Below are 14,355 nucleotides of genomic sequence, written 5' to 3' on the forward strand. Positions count from 1 at the left end.
CTCTCTCTTCAAATTAGCATAAGAAACTTATCTCCAGAATATCCTGGTATCTTATAATTTGGGGAGCCCACTGCAATTTTTTTTTCCAAGGACTCTGACCATTCTGGCTTCTGCTGACTTTATGCACGATGCCAATTATTCAGTATTTCTAAAAACTCACCCCTAGGGCTCTCAAGCTAATATCTAGAATTAGGCATGTCTGAACTGTACCCTGTAATCTCCGGCAATACGGGGGCTCTGAACTGGTTTCTTCTCTTTTTCGAAGCGGTCTCAAACAGAATGCCATCAGCCCACAGTTTGGTAATTGTACACTAGCAAAGAGCCAGCAGTGTGTTCCCTCAAATGCCAAGAGGAAAAGAAAAATCTTCAAGTGTGTGTGGTCTTGTGGCTTAAGACAGGGAACAAATCAACATTCCCAAAGGCTAATCCCAGCATTGTCTTTTTTTCTGTGGTGTTTTCAGAGGTCATCCACCCCCCTTTTCCATATCTATAAAGTGGTTATATCATTCAGCAACCTTTGAAGAAGAGTTTAATATTAGTATGTTCCATGTCAGAAAATCACATGCTGAATATGTCTTTTTTTGTTTCGTTTTCAAACTGGTATCTTTTGTTTTCTCTTTCTGAAGTGCCTTAATACAAACCTTTCTGCTTTCTTCAGGACTTCCTGAGGTACAGTGAAAAAGCTGGTCTGGAGTGCTCTGATATAGAGGTGCGTATTAATGTCCTGGACAATAGTGCTATGTTATCTAATGGTACTTTATATGGAGGAATGAAAAACCCCAGTATTCCTTTGACAAAAAAGATCCTGCTGGTGTTCTAAATGTGATATTTCTCTTAGCTTAAGTCAGAAGTAAAAGATGAAGGCACAGTCCTACATTGTAGGTGCACCATCCTCTTTTAGACATTACCGTACATCTTCAGTGCACGAGGGCCTCACCATGAATAATTGCTAGCAGTGATCATGCTATTGAAGTTCATTATTTGACACATTGCTTTTAGGAACCCTCTGATTCTCTTGTAACAATACGACATCCTTTTTCCTTAACAGAAAGCAGTTGAATTAATGTGCCTTGTACCGAAACGTTGCAATGATATGATGAACCTGGGTCGCCTCCAAGGCTTTGAGGTATGCTTTTGCATTCTACTTATAATAACAGCTAAGCAAGGAAAAGTATTTTATCTTTCTATGATTGTCTCTACAATCTGCCCTACACCAGGCTGTTTATCTCGTGCATGTTCTTCTCCAGTGCTGAGCTGCATGCTTCGGTGAGGTTTCAAAGTTGGGGGTTATATAGCTCTCACTCTAAACTTGGGACAATCTATCTATTGTTTCTTCAAAACGTGAGGTCTGTAAAGCTTCTACAAGTTTGAATTGCACTTCTTAAATCTATTACCAGAGCAAAACAAGCAGTGAACCAGACTGCTCTGTCTGTTAGTAAGGTCATCCAGCATTAACGTGTTAACAGCTCCCTCTGAGTTTGGCAACATCCAGGAGGGACCTTGTGAGTTATAACCCCACAGGTTGCAGTCTGTGGTTTGTAACTAAGCCAATGTAGACATTGGCAGTCCTGGGGAGATGTGTCATCTCCAAAATGAAGTCAACTTTGTCTTACTAATGCATTGTAGCATTCCTGCAAACAGGTAGGTCCTGATTTTTTGCACCTTCAGAGTGTTGTGTCACTGGCTTCAGGGGTAATGGAGAGCTCATGACTAGAGGGAATCTAAGGCACCACCAAAACTACATAATGGGAACAGTGTTTGAAATTAAGAACAAAGCAGTCTACTTGAGACCTCTTACTTTTGGTTTTATATGCAAAATCAGTGGCAATGAAAACAAATAAAACCCATGTTATTTTCCTTAAACTGAGTACTTCATTTACAAGATCGCTGCTTTGATAACTTTAAGGGGATATGTCTCACATTAACTCAGTACTGCTCAGAAAACTTGGACTGCATGAAACATAGCAGATCATCTTGTGGGATGGTGGTGGGCTGGGGTTTGTAATGCTCATGCCTTGTGTGCTTCTCAGGGCAAGCTGACAGCTCAAGGCAAACTGCTGCAGCAGGACACCTTCTACGTGACAGAGCAGGATTCTGGAGTTCAGTCTCGACCGAAGGAGCGTAGGGTGTTTCTCTTTGAGCAAATAGTTATCTTCAGCGAACTCCTTAGGAAAGGATCTTTAACACCAGGCTACATGTTCAAGAAAAGCATAAAGGTAAGAAATAGGGAGAGGCAAATTCTGTTTGATGGTCACATAAAGAAATCTTACCAATTTTCTATTCTGTGAGACTGGTCGATCTTGTCATAGGTAGACAACAATTTCCAGAAAGAATTTGCTTTTAGCTTTCAGTGGATCAAAAGCCATTGAAGACTATCTCTAAATAAACTACTGGGTGTCTAAATTTACTGGATAAGTTTTACAAGGAACACAGCCAGGACAGGTCCTCTATCATTCATAGCTCTGATTTAGCAAATATTGCTATAAAGCCAGCAGCAGTCAAAGGAAGTACCCAACAGTTGCTTTTAAGCACAATCATAAAAGGTGGGGGAAAGTGTAGTATCCAAAACAATCATCTTAGGCCAAACTGTAAGTCAATATTAAGCCTCTCCATGATATTACTGGAAATGTTCTCCCTACTAGGGGGAAGGCTCTTAGTACAAACATGAAGGTTGCAAGAAGACAGAGCTATTTGAAAAACAAACAAAAATACAAACAGTTCTAAAAATGCAGCCATGAGGAATTATAAACCCAGCTAAACTATAAAGACATTTTAAGAAATTAATGTTGGTTTTAAATAATCTTTCCAGATGATGGAACTGGGACTAAAAGTAAAAACTGAAAGTAATCAGGGAAAACACTTACTTGTTTATGTGTTTGTTTAAGAGGTTTTATGCTTGTTTAACAAGTGCAAAGTTAACCTCTGAAATGGCAAATGAAGATGAATGAATGTTACGCCTCTCCTGGTAGAACAGCCTTTGCTGTGCCTGTAAAAAGAGCAAAGTCACTGCTTCATTTGAATGTCTTGATTGTTCAAAACTGAGAAACCAGACTGGGATTGATTTGCTTTTCAAAGTTCCAGGTTAGAAAGAGATGTGAGAGAATGCATTGTGTTTGCACAATGTTTAAATGGCACATTAATATGAAATAGAAGAGAACAATATCAGGTGAAATAATGCATATTAACCATATAGAACTAAACAAATCTATGATGAACAGCATATTTACTGAAATGAAGTCATCTTTTTGGCTGACAGAAACTGCAGCATTTACTGAAAAGCCTATATTCATTTGTAAGTCAGTGTATTTCATGGTTTCCAAACAAATAATAAGCTATAAAGGAAAAACCTAAAGTGTACAAATAAATAATCATTTTGATTTAGATGATCAGCTTTGATTTTATCTTATTGCTGATTTAAATCATTATTAATGTTGGAGATGGGAATAACATGAATCATTTTTACTTCAGTTTATTTGTGTATCACAATGAGGCTTTCATCTGCAGGAAACAATTCCTGAATTGTATATTGTAGATAAAGAGAGAAAAATAAATCTCTCTAATGTCAATAAAATGAGCGTGCCTCAAGGGTATGAGTTGCTCTTCTAGTTAAACAGCGTACGAAAGTAATGCTGTTCCCACTGCCTGAGTTTAAAATTTTTGTGTGAGTCCCTCTTTTCTTCCATTTGGCAAATGGCTCATTCTCTTGTGAGTGCCTACAGCACAGACAGATATTCAGAGCAACTGGAGATGGACTTCTTCTAGAGTGACGTTATTGCCTTAGTCTTCGGAGCTGTCTACTTTTGACATGCCAACATATTTGGCTATGCCAACATATTCTTGTTTACTATCATAGATATAAGTAGCCCAGGAAAAGTTAAAGTTATGGTTACATTTAAACAGAAGCCTCACAAGGGCAGGACAGCAGCCAGAATTGCCATCCATGAGCTTTCCAGAAAGAGTATCTGAGACTACAGTCAGGAGAAGCGACTGCACACAGATGACAGTGTAATCTGCTAGAAATAAGAAGATCTGTTGGAGCATCGGGGGAGAATTGCTCTATATCCCTTTGCACAGTCCATTCTATTTTTAAAATACTCTAATGACGGAGACTTTCCCATGGAGGATAAGAAGTGTAAACAGTTCTCTAAATTGGAGGAATTATAGACTTTATTAACATCTCAATAGGAGCATTTTAACTCTATTTACAAATTGTGGTAAATTTTTAGCACATCAGTCAGGTCCGTGTTAACTTAAAATAGAGTTGTCATTCAAGACAAGTCAGACGGATGTCTGGTACATCTGTCAGGGCTTTATTAAGCATCATATTTAAGCTTAAGATTTATCTGCCTAAATCTAGCTCAAGCAAATTCTGATTACCATCTGACAGTCTGTTATTGGACTCAACTATTATATTTTCAGGAACTTTTCACAACAATTTTATTCTGATTCTTGAGCAATATTCACTCCTGCTCTATGTAACACATGCTTACCTTGGCTTGTTTCAGATGAACTACCTTATCATTGAAGAAAATGTGGACAATGATCCCTGCAAGTTTGCTCTAATGAGCCGGGAAACATCAGAGAGAGTCATTTTACAGGCAGCTAATCCAGAAATTCAACAAGCTTGGGTACAGGACATCAACCAAGTCCTGGACACACAAAGAGATTTTCTAAATGGTAGGTACATGGTATTTGCTTTGTTTCACAAACTCTGACACTAAATGGGATTTAGAATCTTTGTGTCTTTTTTCCTTCTATGAGAAAAACATTCAGCAACTTCTTTTCATAAGGAAAATCCCAAGGAGAAAAGTAGAACCCAGTCTGCCTGTCATTGAGCAATGGATCAAGTTCTAGACATGAGGAAGAAATTTTTTACAGTGAGGGTGGTAAAATACTGGCCCAGGTGGCCCAGAGAGGTGGTTGTTGCCCCATCCCTGGAGACATTCAAGGCCAGGCTGGACAGGGCTCTGAGCAACCTGATCTGGGTGAAGATGTCCCTGCCCATTGCAGAGGGCAGGACTAGATGAGCTTTGAAGGTCCCTTCCAACCCAAACTGTTCTATGATTCTAAGTGGTATTCACAGAGTACAAGGAAAGAGTCCTAATAATTTACAGCTGGTCTTTGAAAAGAAACCACCTTGGTGCCACTGTACAGAGGTCTCTGTCCTGCATGCCAGGTCTGCCTGGTGGGAAGGTGAGGGATGGGAGGAGGGCAGACAAGCCTGATCAGAACTGCTGTGTGGCCCTGGTGCCCGCCCTCAGAAGCTGCTGGAGCCCCATGTTGCATTAAAGACTGCAGGTCATTCTGCCCTGGTTCCATTAGCAGCACCTCCTGGACTGTTTTCGGCAGCCTGCATAAACAGGTAGTGTGTTCCTCTGCAGCCTATATCTGTGTCCCTACCTTGCATATACCAGTCAGGTTCACGTTCAGGTCTCAAGTCCCTCTTGTCACTGACGTGCCTTTGGTGGTATTTTTGTGCAAGATTCTTTAAAAATGCTGGGGTTTGCAGGGCTGTATCTCCTGGTGCTTTCCATTCTACAGGGAGATTTTAAATCTGCTTCCTTCCCAAGACCATGTTGCAGCCAGGGTGCCAGTGTATCCGCACAGTATCTGCCATTTAGTTAGAGCCAGGCTTATCCCCAGGAACTTCCTATTCAACATCACCATGTGCTAGAGGCTGAGGACGTGAGGTGGGACAAAGGCTGCCTCACCATCCACCCCCTTACAGGTCCACACTTGGTGAGGCAGCAGCTGCTTTCAGCAAAAAATGAGAGGGCAAGGAAACATCTGGGCATGTTTCTTCTTAGAAGCGTGGGAGCTGTGCATGAACAGGGGCCTTTCCAAAATGTCACCTTTGCTTTAGGAATAGATTCAGGGTTGTTTGAAATAATATTTCAAATTAAAGCTGTGTTTCTTAAACCCAAAAACCACACGTGGTCAGTGAAAGTGTGGATTTTGAAAATACAGAGGAATCAAATTTAGTTACCAATTTTAGCTTGTTCTTGCTCATGAGTGAGCAAAAGAGAAGGAACCAGAACTACAGGAAAATATTTAAAATAGTATCTCTGTCTGTTTAGAAACAACGAAGTGGAAATCATTACTTTGAAAGCTTTCAAAATAGGTTTTCACTATTCATTGCAAAACAGTATTTTTTTTTTAATGGAGCTTATATTAGAAAATAATTCTATATTTAAAAATGTAATACATGTTCAGTAATTAATTTGCTTTAATCAAATATTTTTGGCTTGGCACAATCTGTTAGCTTTTTTGATTTAGGAGTTTTAGTATTCAGTTTTGTGGATTTTTTTTGTTGCAAAAACTGAAGAGGCTCTTTCAATTTACATCAAAACAAAGGTTCCCTTTTCTTCAATGTGAAGGCTTTGTAGTCCTTTTAAAATTTTAATTTAGCTCCATTTTTCTTTTCAGAAGTTGACTGGGAAAGGGTTACATGCAAAAGCTGTTTGTGACAGCTCAAAAACTATGGCTGAGCTGAGAAGGGAAATGGTGTTTCACTTGTGATTCCAAACCTTGATGTTAAGTTTTCATTACTTGGAATAGAAAGGGCCTCATACAACCATGTAAATGATTCTTTAAATTTATTGGTGAGATGAGCAATCTGAGTTCTCCAGTTTGACCAGCTGGTCACAAAACTTGCCCGTTTTGTGTCAGTGCAGTTGGCTTTGAATGAAGGCATATTGGTATAAGGATAAGTGCCAATAATGATTAGCTTGAGAATTTTTTTATACCCTGTGAGGACTCCACAGACAACTACTGCAGTGGTTTTGTGCCCCTTCCAAATCTTTTTTACTCATTGTTTTATTTTTTATGTATTGCCTCCTATTCTCTCAGGCCTTACTGCCTCCTGAGCCCCTTTTTCTACTGACGCATCTTCATAGACCCTATTTAGGGCCAGCAAAGAATTTGGTGGCTTAGGAGCATAATCGTCAGTATCTCTAAAGCTAGAAGTAAAAATAGATCTATATTAAAACACAGGCTTAAGGTTTTACTTTAAACCTATAAATAAGATCCAAGAAAATGATATTGTATCCAGTAGAGCCTGTCCAGTCCAGAACAATTTAAGTGGCTTTTAGGATGTAATCTTGTTGAAGCTGACTAATCTTTAAATATGTTCTTTAGCTTTGCATTTCATTAAAGCGGATGTTTTCTGTCTTTAAAATCATATTAAATCCCCACTGAGCCAATGCTCTGTAAACTCAATAACAAAATATTCCCTGTGAGTTCTTGCCCAAGCTGTCTCTGATTTTCTCTCTTCAACAGGGAAGCCCTATATAGTAAGGGGCTATGTACAAAGCGTAGTGTCGGTATCCACTGGTCATAAATGTAAAACTTGCTGCGATTACACTGCAATATTCAAGCTTCTCAGATTTTTCCTTGAAAAAGCAAAAGCTGCTAGCTTGAGAAACAGTGTGCACCAAACCATTTACTATAGTGACTGTTGTCCTCCTTGAAGAAGCAAGCTGTAAAGAAAATATGTCACTGATGAATATAGTTCATAAGGAAAATGCCATTGATCTGTACCTTTTTTAAAATCGTGTTTTGCAGGGGCAGGGGCGGGAGGTTAAGAGAGAAAGAGAGAGCACACAAGTACGCAGACACTGATTTTTGCCAGAAGCCTGTAAGAATACTAACAGATGTTGAACAGGAGGCTGAATCCAGGCATCACTGTGATAGTTAACGGCGGAATTAGTAGTCACAAGTGGACACTCAGCTAAATACCCTTTAAAAGCACTGAGTAGGATGGATTGTTTCAAGATAGATAAGTATTTATTCAGGCCTTATGGCTAAAGACCTTGCAGCTTAGTGTGCTGTATATACTAGAAAAATGTCACCAGCACTATCAAAATCACTATCAAAGTTCTCCCCAACCTTCCTTCTCAGTGGTTGATCTGCAGCAGGATCAAACTGTTTTCAGGTGCAGCTGAGGTAAGCGAGTGAAACTGGTAGTCACTGTGGCAGAAATATGGGTCACTTCTGTGACAAGGGTCACTGTATAGGTTTTGGAGTCAAGTAATCTTCTGGATTGCTACAAGTCTATGTTTGTGTCCTTTTGGAGAAAACAGTGATCTGGCATGCTCCTTGATACATATATATACACATATATATATGTCTTTAAGTCTCTTGTTCCTTAGTATTATGTGATTTCTTGTTGGAATAGCCCTCCCTTTCTCTAGAAGGGCAAAGCTAGAGAATATGCTGTGTGGTGCTGAGCCTTTCTGGTTTTCTTTCTTTTTTCTTTTGTTGAGAAAGACATTCCTTCTGTTGTGGTTCTCTGGTTGGGCTGATGCTGTGATATTGTGTCCTCTGTCTGCCTCTTGCTAGACTAGTCTCTCTGCATTCCAGTAGGTTTAGTCTGGGGCATTTACACAGCATTAACTGACCATAAATCATCCATTAAAGACACATGACATGCAAAAACCAAACCCATAGGTCTGGGGATGGTAGTCTGAGCCTAGAAAATCTGTTCCTTTCCCGTTCACTGTGGGTCCCAGTCCTGATCCCTTCTCCAAACACAACAATTTTTTTATTTCTTTACCATCTGGCATTTTTCTCCTTCCTTTTCCCAGTGTAAGCTCTCTCCAGGACTATGGAATGTATACTCTCACAAGCAGACTCTCTTTTTTTTAAGGGCTTATGAAGCAGTTTAATGTGGATTATGGGTATTTTCTGGAGAGGTCTGGACTGCTGGGATTAATGTCTTCATGCCATCTATACTTCTTCACTTGCTGGCAGTTTCCAGTGATTTCCTTGAATCAAAGTAGTTAATATAAAAAACACATAAGAGAGTCAAGCTGCAGTGCATCATGTCTGAAGAGTATTTAGTAGTCACACTCTCTTGGGAATACACAAATGAGACATATGGATCTTGACCTGTGTTTTCTAATGATAGCAAAATTCACTGTAAATGAGCTGTGCATCTCTTATTGAGGTTTTCATTTGTTTTAAGTACAGGATGTGATTAATTTGTGTGATTTCAAAGAAAGTGAATGCAATTATGTATGCTGTGAAGAGCAAATATTTTAGCCCAGTGCGTTGGTTAGAGAAGCTGTTCTTCGCAGTAGCATGGAGTGCTGTGTTTGGTTCATGAGCAGGACAATGTAAAATGCTCGCATCCCATCTAGCTATAAACATGCTGTGTGCTTCCAGGGGTGGCACCTCCTGTTCCTGTTTGTTTTGCAACCTGTGTGTCTGTCCCGACTGAATCACCCTACATGCTCCCTGCAGCCATTGGCAATGTCATTGAAAGCACATAGCTAACTCTTGTCCTCTTTTTGCAGCGCTACAGTCCCCCATAGAGTACCAGCGCAAAGAGAGCAGCTCAGCAGTGCTGAGGCCGCAGACCGGTAGGGTTCCTCAGCCCAACAGCAGACCCTATTCTTCTGTTCCAGTAGAGTCTGAGAAACCTCTGAAGGCTACAAGCCGTAACCCATCTCTCCCACCCCTGAAGATATCTACCTCCAACGGCAGCACAGGGTATGAACACTCACAGCCCGGAGACAAGTATGAACAAAGCAAGGTACTGAGCTCATCTGATAAAACATGATCTCATAGCCCATTTCTTATACCATAGACCATCTGTGAAGTTAGCTTTAATTATCAGCTAACCAGGTCAACGGGGATCAACACACTGAAGCAATGGTGTAAAATGTGTTTTGGGATTAAACGGAGACTGTGAGAGCTCTGGCATCCAGACGGGTGGCACATCAGCTGGGAAACAGAGGCAGAGCCTGATCCTGGAGCCTGGAGGGCCGAACTCAGCACTTTTCAGGGCACTGTGTTTGCAGACCTGGTGAACTGAATTTCCATTTGCAGTACTAGCAACAGCTATAATCATGCTTCTCTGATATCCATTAACCACCCATTCCTGAAGAGGTCTACTCCAACGGTGTAGAAGATTTTAGATTGTTTTCCCACATAGTAGCTCTCAGGGTGCCTGCTGAGGGTTATAATTTGGTTGCCTGTGCACTGCACACAAGCCACCAAAGAGCCAGTAACCATCAGCCAGGTTTGGACCCCACTGCTGGCTGCAGTTGACCAAAGCCACTTTCCAGCATGACCCATATTTAAGATCATGAGATGTGTGAGTATTCATTTGGTTTCTAACGTGAGCCTTCGTTGGTCTTTCCCCCCATTTGACTCGGCACAGATCTTTCATCTGTAACACCAGACAAAATGAGAATGAGACAAAATGAGTGCCCCATGGCTGGGGCACTGTCACTAGCAGCTGTGAAATCTAATATAAAATATCAGGCTGGTTTGTATCAGGTCACTGCTGCCTTTCAGATCCTTAAAATCCTTTTCTTCCAATGTGAACTTTAAGTATTTTATATCTTTTTCCCTGATACAGTTAGGCTGGAAATGAAGCGGTGGGATTGCTGCCGGGAAAGGCAGGTTCCTCAGCGCTGCCTGCTCACCGGTTTCTGTTGTGTCCGTTTCCGCAGACTGATTTGGGAGGGTGCAATGGGACCTCTTCCATGGTGGTGATTAAAGATTACTATGCACTGAAGGAGGATGAGATCTGTGTGAATCAAGGCGAGGTGGTTCAGATCCTTGCTATCAACCAGCAGAACATGTTCCTGGTGTACCAGCCTGCAAACGACCACTCTCCGGCCGCTGAAGGATGGATCCCCGGCAATATCTTGGCTCCCCTCACTAAATCCACTACAGATAATAGCGACGGAAGCATCAAGTAAGTGCCATGTTGGCTTCACTGGGAGCGCTATGTGGATTTTTTGAGGAAAAAATAAAATAAATAAATAAATAAAAACCTAAATGGTAGGGAATTCCTGCTGATTTTTATCTACAGTGCCATTGGAACAAGCTGAGTGGTCAACCTGCAGCATCAGGCAGCCATGGTGGATAGCTCAAGCTTTGCTTATTTTCATTTTGTAGGGTTTTGTTTATACTTTGGAGAAACATAAAACCATAGACGGTTAAAGCTATGTTACACCATTTTACAACAACATGGACCTGCTTGGACTGGACTTATATTTATGTGGTATTAAGTTACTAATCTATATATTGGTTACAACAACGTCTAGCAAAAAAAAAACCCACAAAAACATCCAGGCCCCATGTTGGACTGAGGTTCGGTTCTCAAGGAGGAGAGATTTTCTTGTCTATGGCAATTTCCTTGTACAGCTTGTATCTTTTTTTTGTTTTATTTTGGGTTGGGTTTTGTTTTGGTTTGTTTTTTTTCTGTTCACAGTAACTTTTGTAATATATTTTTTGGTTTGCAAGACCCCCACCCAAGTACATTCCTGTATAAAGTATTTTGCACTATTTAAAAAGAAAAAAAAAAGAAAAAAAAAAAAAGAAGAGAAACAAACTCATATTGATGAAGTCAGGTTGTGCAATATAACGAAGAGTCGCAATGTTCATCATTGTATCTGTAATGTAACTAATTTTAAATGTACTATTTTAAATATGTAAAATAAATTTTCACAATGAGCATGTTTTAATGAGGTATAAGAACCAGTTTGACCCTTTTTTGGTTTTGTGGTTTTGTTTGGGTTTTTGTTTGTTTGGGTTTTTTTTGTTTATAACCTTCTGTTGTTTATTTAACAAATGTGTGGATATATATTTTTCTTTTCTGATTTTTAGAAGTTTGTCAGTCTGAAATGACTAATGCAAGAAAGTGGTTTTTTTGGTATTAAATACAGAAGGTACAACCCTCTTTTCAGTAATACCTGTTGATTTCTTTTAACATCTAAAATGACTAGATGGTAATGCATGATGTATGCTATGAATTGTGTTACCTTACACGAGTACCTTGAGGTGCAGAATTGAACATAAGGAAAGATTTTGCAACAGATTCACTAAAAATAATAATTTGATCTCTGCTGCAGTTTGAGTTAAGAGAAATGACGACTTTACCTGTCAGTAGTGAATGCTACCATGAGTTGCATGTTAAGCCAAAGGAATTGCTTAGCACGTCTCTTGCACAAACGCCACGGCCGTTCCCGTTCCTCTCTAACCATGCGATGCACCCACGTGCCCGTACATTCATCCACAGCACCAGGCTCCTGGTGAAGACTCTGATTTCACGGCAGCTGCACAGTCACATTCTGTGTTAAATTATATGTAGTCATATGAATTGCGACCAGGAAAGCGTAACAAAATTGAAAAGCACGTGCATTGCACTCCTCTCTTTCTCGCTGCAATGAGGTTTAAAGTCTTAAATCATCTCTTCAGACTCAACAGCCAAAACAACCCTCAAACCAAAAAGTTACTTGAGTAATAGAAGCCCCATGGATAAAAAATGACCTGGAGCAGGTGTTGTCTGCCTAGTCTGACAGATCACATTTACTAATTAGTAGACATAATAAAACTGTTTCTTTCATTGACAGGCACTATACACAAAATATGTGATCGATGCAATAGTGTTGGCACCATGTATGATTCCCCGGTAGGTCAGGGAGTCCATCAGCCACATCCTTGACTCTTACCCTGTCTTAAAGAAATGCATAAGTCCTGCAGTGTTGGATAACTTACCCAGCTCTGCACATCTAATTTGGATCTCCTCCAGAAACACCCAAATGTCAGACAGCACTTACTGTCCAGCTGGGATGTGCAGAGTCCTCTGGTGCTCCTTGTGCTCAAATGTGACCACTCGTGCCATCTGTCTGCAGTGGAGACACCAATCCTGGTTGCAAAAACACTCAATATGACCCAATTCAGCCTTGTGTCAGTGGCAGCCAGCTACTGGGAAGCCATTAGTTTACTCTTTTTTGATATTTTTTTAATTTGAGCTATTTTACAGCTCCCATCAGGTGCTGAAGTATAACAAAAAAATGCTTAGGACTCAGCCGCAGTGTTCATGGGGGAGTATTGGCTGTGTGGGGCGTCCTCGGAGTCCTACCTTGCTAACATACTGCGTTTTGTTGGCATCGCAGGTGATCGTTGGATTACAGGCAACTTGCTTTGTAAAATGTATCAAGGTACTGTAGACGTGACATGTGCCAAACATTGGGCTTAAACATGCAAATCAAATTTGCATGAGTTAAAGGTGGGCAGATGCTTTGAACCTGGATCTCAGCTCATCTCACTGCTGTTTTGAGAGCTTTCTGCTTTGGACAACATACCCCTTCCCAAATATCCCCCCCCGCCCTGTCCACTATTTAAACCAAATGAAATCCATATTAAGAACTGTTTTGCTTTTTTCTTAATTTTTTATGTCTTCTTTGATATGCAATTTTTGTTATAGACACGGCATTGCTCTTACAAAGGGTGACGTGGTCTATTATTGGTTTTTTTTCCCAAGAGTAAGATCATAGGAGCAGTAATGAGGAGTGACAAATGTAGGGGAAATCATGCCTGCTGTAATGTTAGCCAAAAGCCATGGACTGACTGATGTCCTCTCTAACCAAATTGGCAAAATTAAATGGGAAATTCTTGGTCTTGAGAGGCACAGCAGAGCTTGTTGTTCTGGGAAATGACATCTCTTGAAAAGTTAATGATGTAGCTCCTATTTGCTGAGCTATTCATGCTCTGAGCAATATGTAGGGAGCAACACCTTGATTTTCTTAATTTTTTTTATTTCCTCTACTGAATAATCTATCAAGACCATTCTCATATATGTACATTTGTTCCACTGTTTTTAACCAACAAGACTGAGGATGAAATTGACCTTTTAACTGTAGGAAAAATAAAATCAATTTCTTGTTGTGGCAAAGTCCCTGAAACCAGATGACCAAGTTCTAGTTGCCTGCTTCCATCATGGGCATTTTTTTCTTGCTCCACGCATTTAAACAGCAAGTGTGGCACAACATCTGCTTCGCAGAACTGTTTGGTTTGGTTTTTAACTTCAACTCTCATTGCTGAGATTGAGATGGGCGTATCGCCGGTGGCTTTCACTTTCTAGGGAACTGCAGTAATCACAAATGTGGATGCTGGTTCCCATTTCCAAATCCTTCCTTCCTGCTCTGATTTGCCGTTTGATTGCTGCGTTTTTTGGTACAACAGGAAGTCATGTTCATGGCATACCCTGCGCATGAGAAAGCGGGCGGAAAAGGAGAGCAGTGGCAAAAATGAAGCCAATGGGCCACGTAAATCCAAGGATATTCTGGGGAACAAAGTCTCTGTTAAAGTGAGTAAGGCCATCTGAAAGCTGTGTGCTGCTCTCCTGCTTCCCATTCTTTTCACCCCCTATAGCATCCTCTCCTGAGAGAGGGAGGGGGCAGCAATTTTGAGTTTGTTTTTTGGTTTTCTTTTTTTACTTCCACTTTAGTTATCTTTTTTTTCTTCTTTTTTTTTTTTTTTTGTAGTATCCATTTTAGCAGGATTTTTGCATGCAAGATAAAATGCAGCCTTTGTTTTTCGTTTTCTTTTCCCGGG

General features: G+C 40.3%; 1 protein-coding gene across 4 annotated transcripts in view; it reads left to right on the top strand.

Moving 5' to 3' along the window:
• KALRN (kalirin RhoGEF kinase) overlaps positions 1-14,355 on the top strand; it is a gene marked incomplete at both ends in the record, with an annotated part of 504,008 nt that overhangs the window by 465,733 nt on the left and 23,920 nt on the right. For 3 of the 4 annotated variants that reach the window (XM_080346391.1, XM_080346393.1, XM_080346392.1), the window contains 7 exons: positions 659-709; positions 1,049-1,126; positions 2,031-2,216; positions 4,506-4,677; positions 9,297-9,535; positions 10,461-10,708; positions 13,984-14,107. In XM_080346391.1, coding sequence (XP_080202517.1) covers positions 659-709; positions 1,049-1,126; positions 2,031-2,216; positions 4,506-4,677; positions 9,297-9,535; positions 10,461-10,708; positions 13,984-14,107 — 1,098 coding nt within the window. Of the gene's footprint in view, positions 1-658; positions 710-1,048; positions 1,127-2,030; positions 2,217-4,505; positions 4,678-9,296; positions 9,536-10,460; positions 11,849-13,983; positions 14,108-14,355 lie in introns of those variants that run through there. The other variant, XM_080346394.1, reaches the window with a different exon arrangement.

This window comes from Nesoenas mayeri (assembly GCF_963082525.1).
Source record: "Nesoenas mayeri genome assembly, chromosome: 6".
Taxonomy (NCBI): Eukaryota; Metazoa; Chordata; class Aves; order Columbiformes; family Columbidae; genus Nesoenas; species Nesoenas mayeri.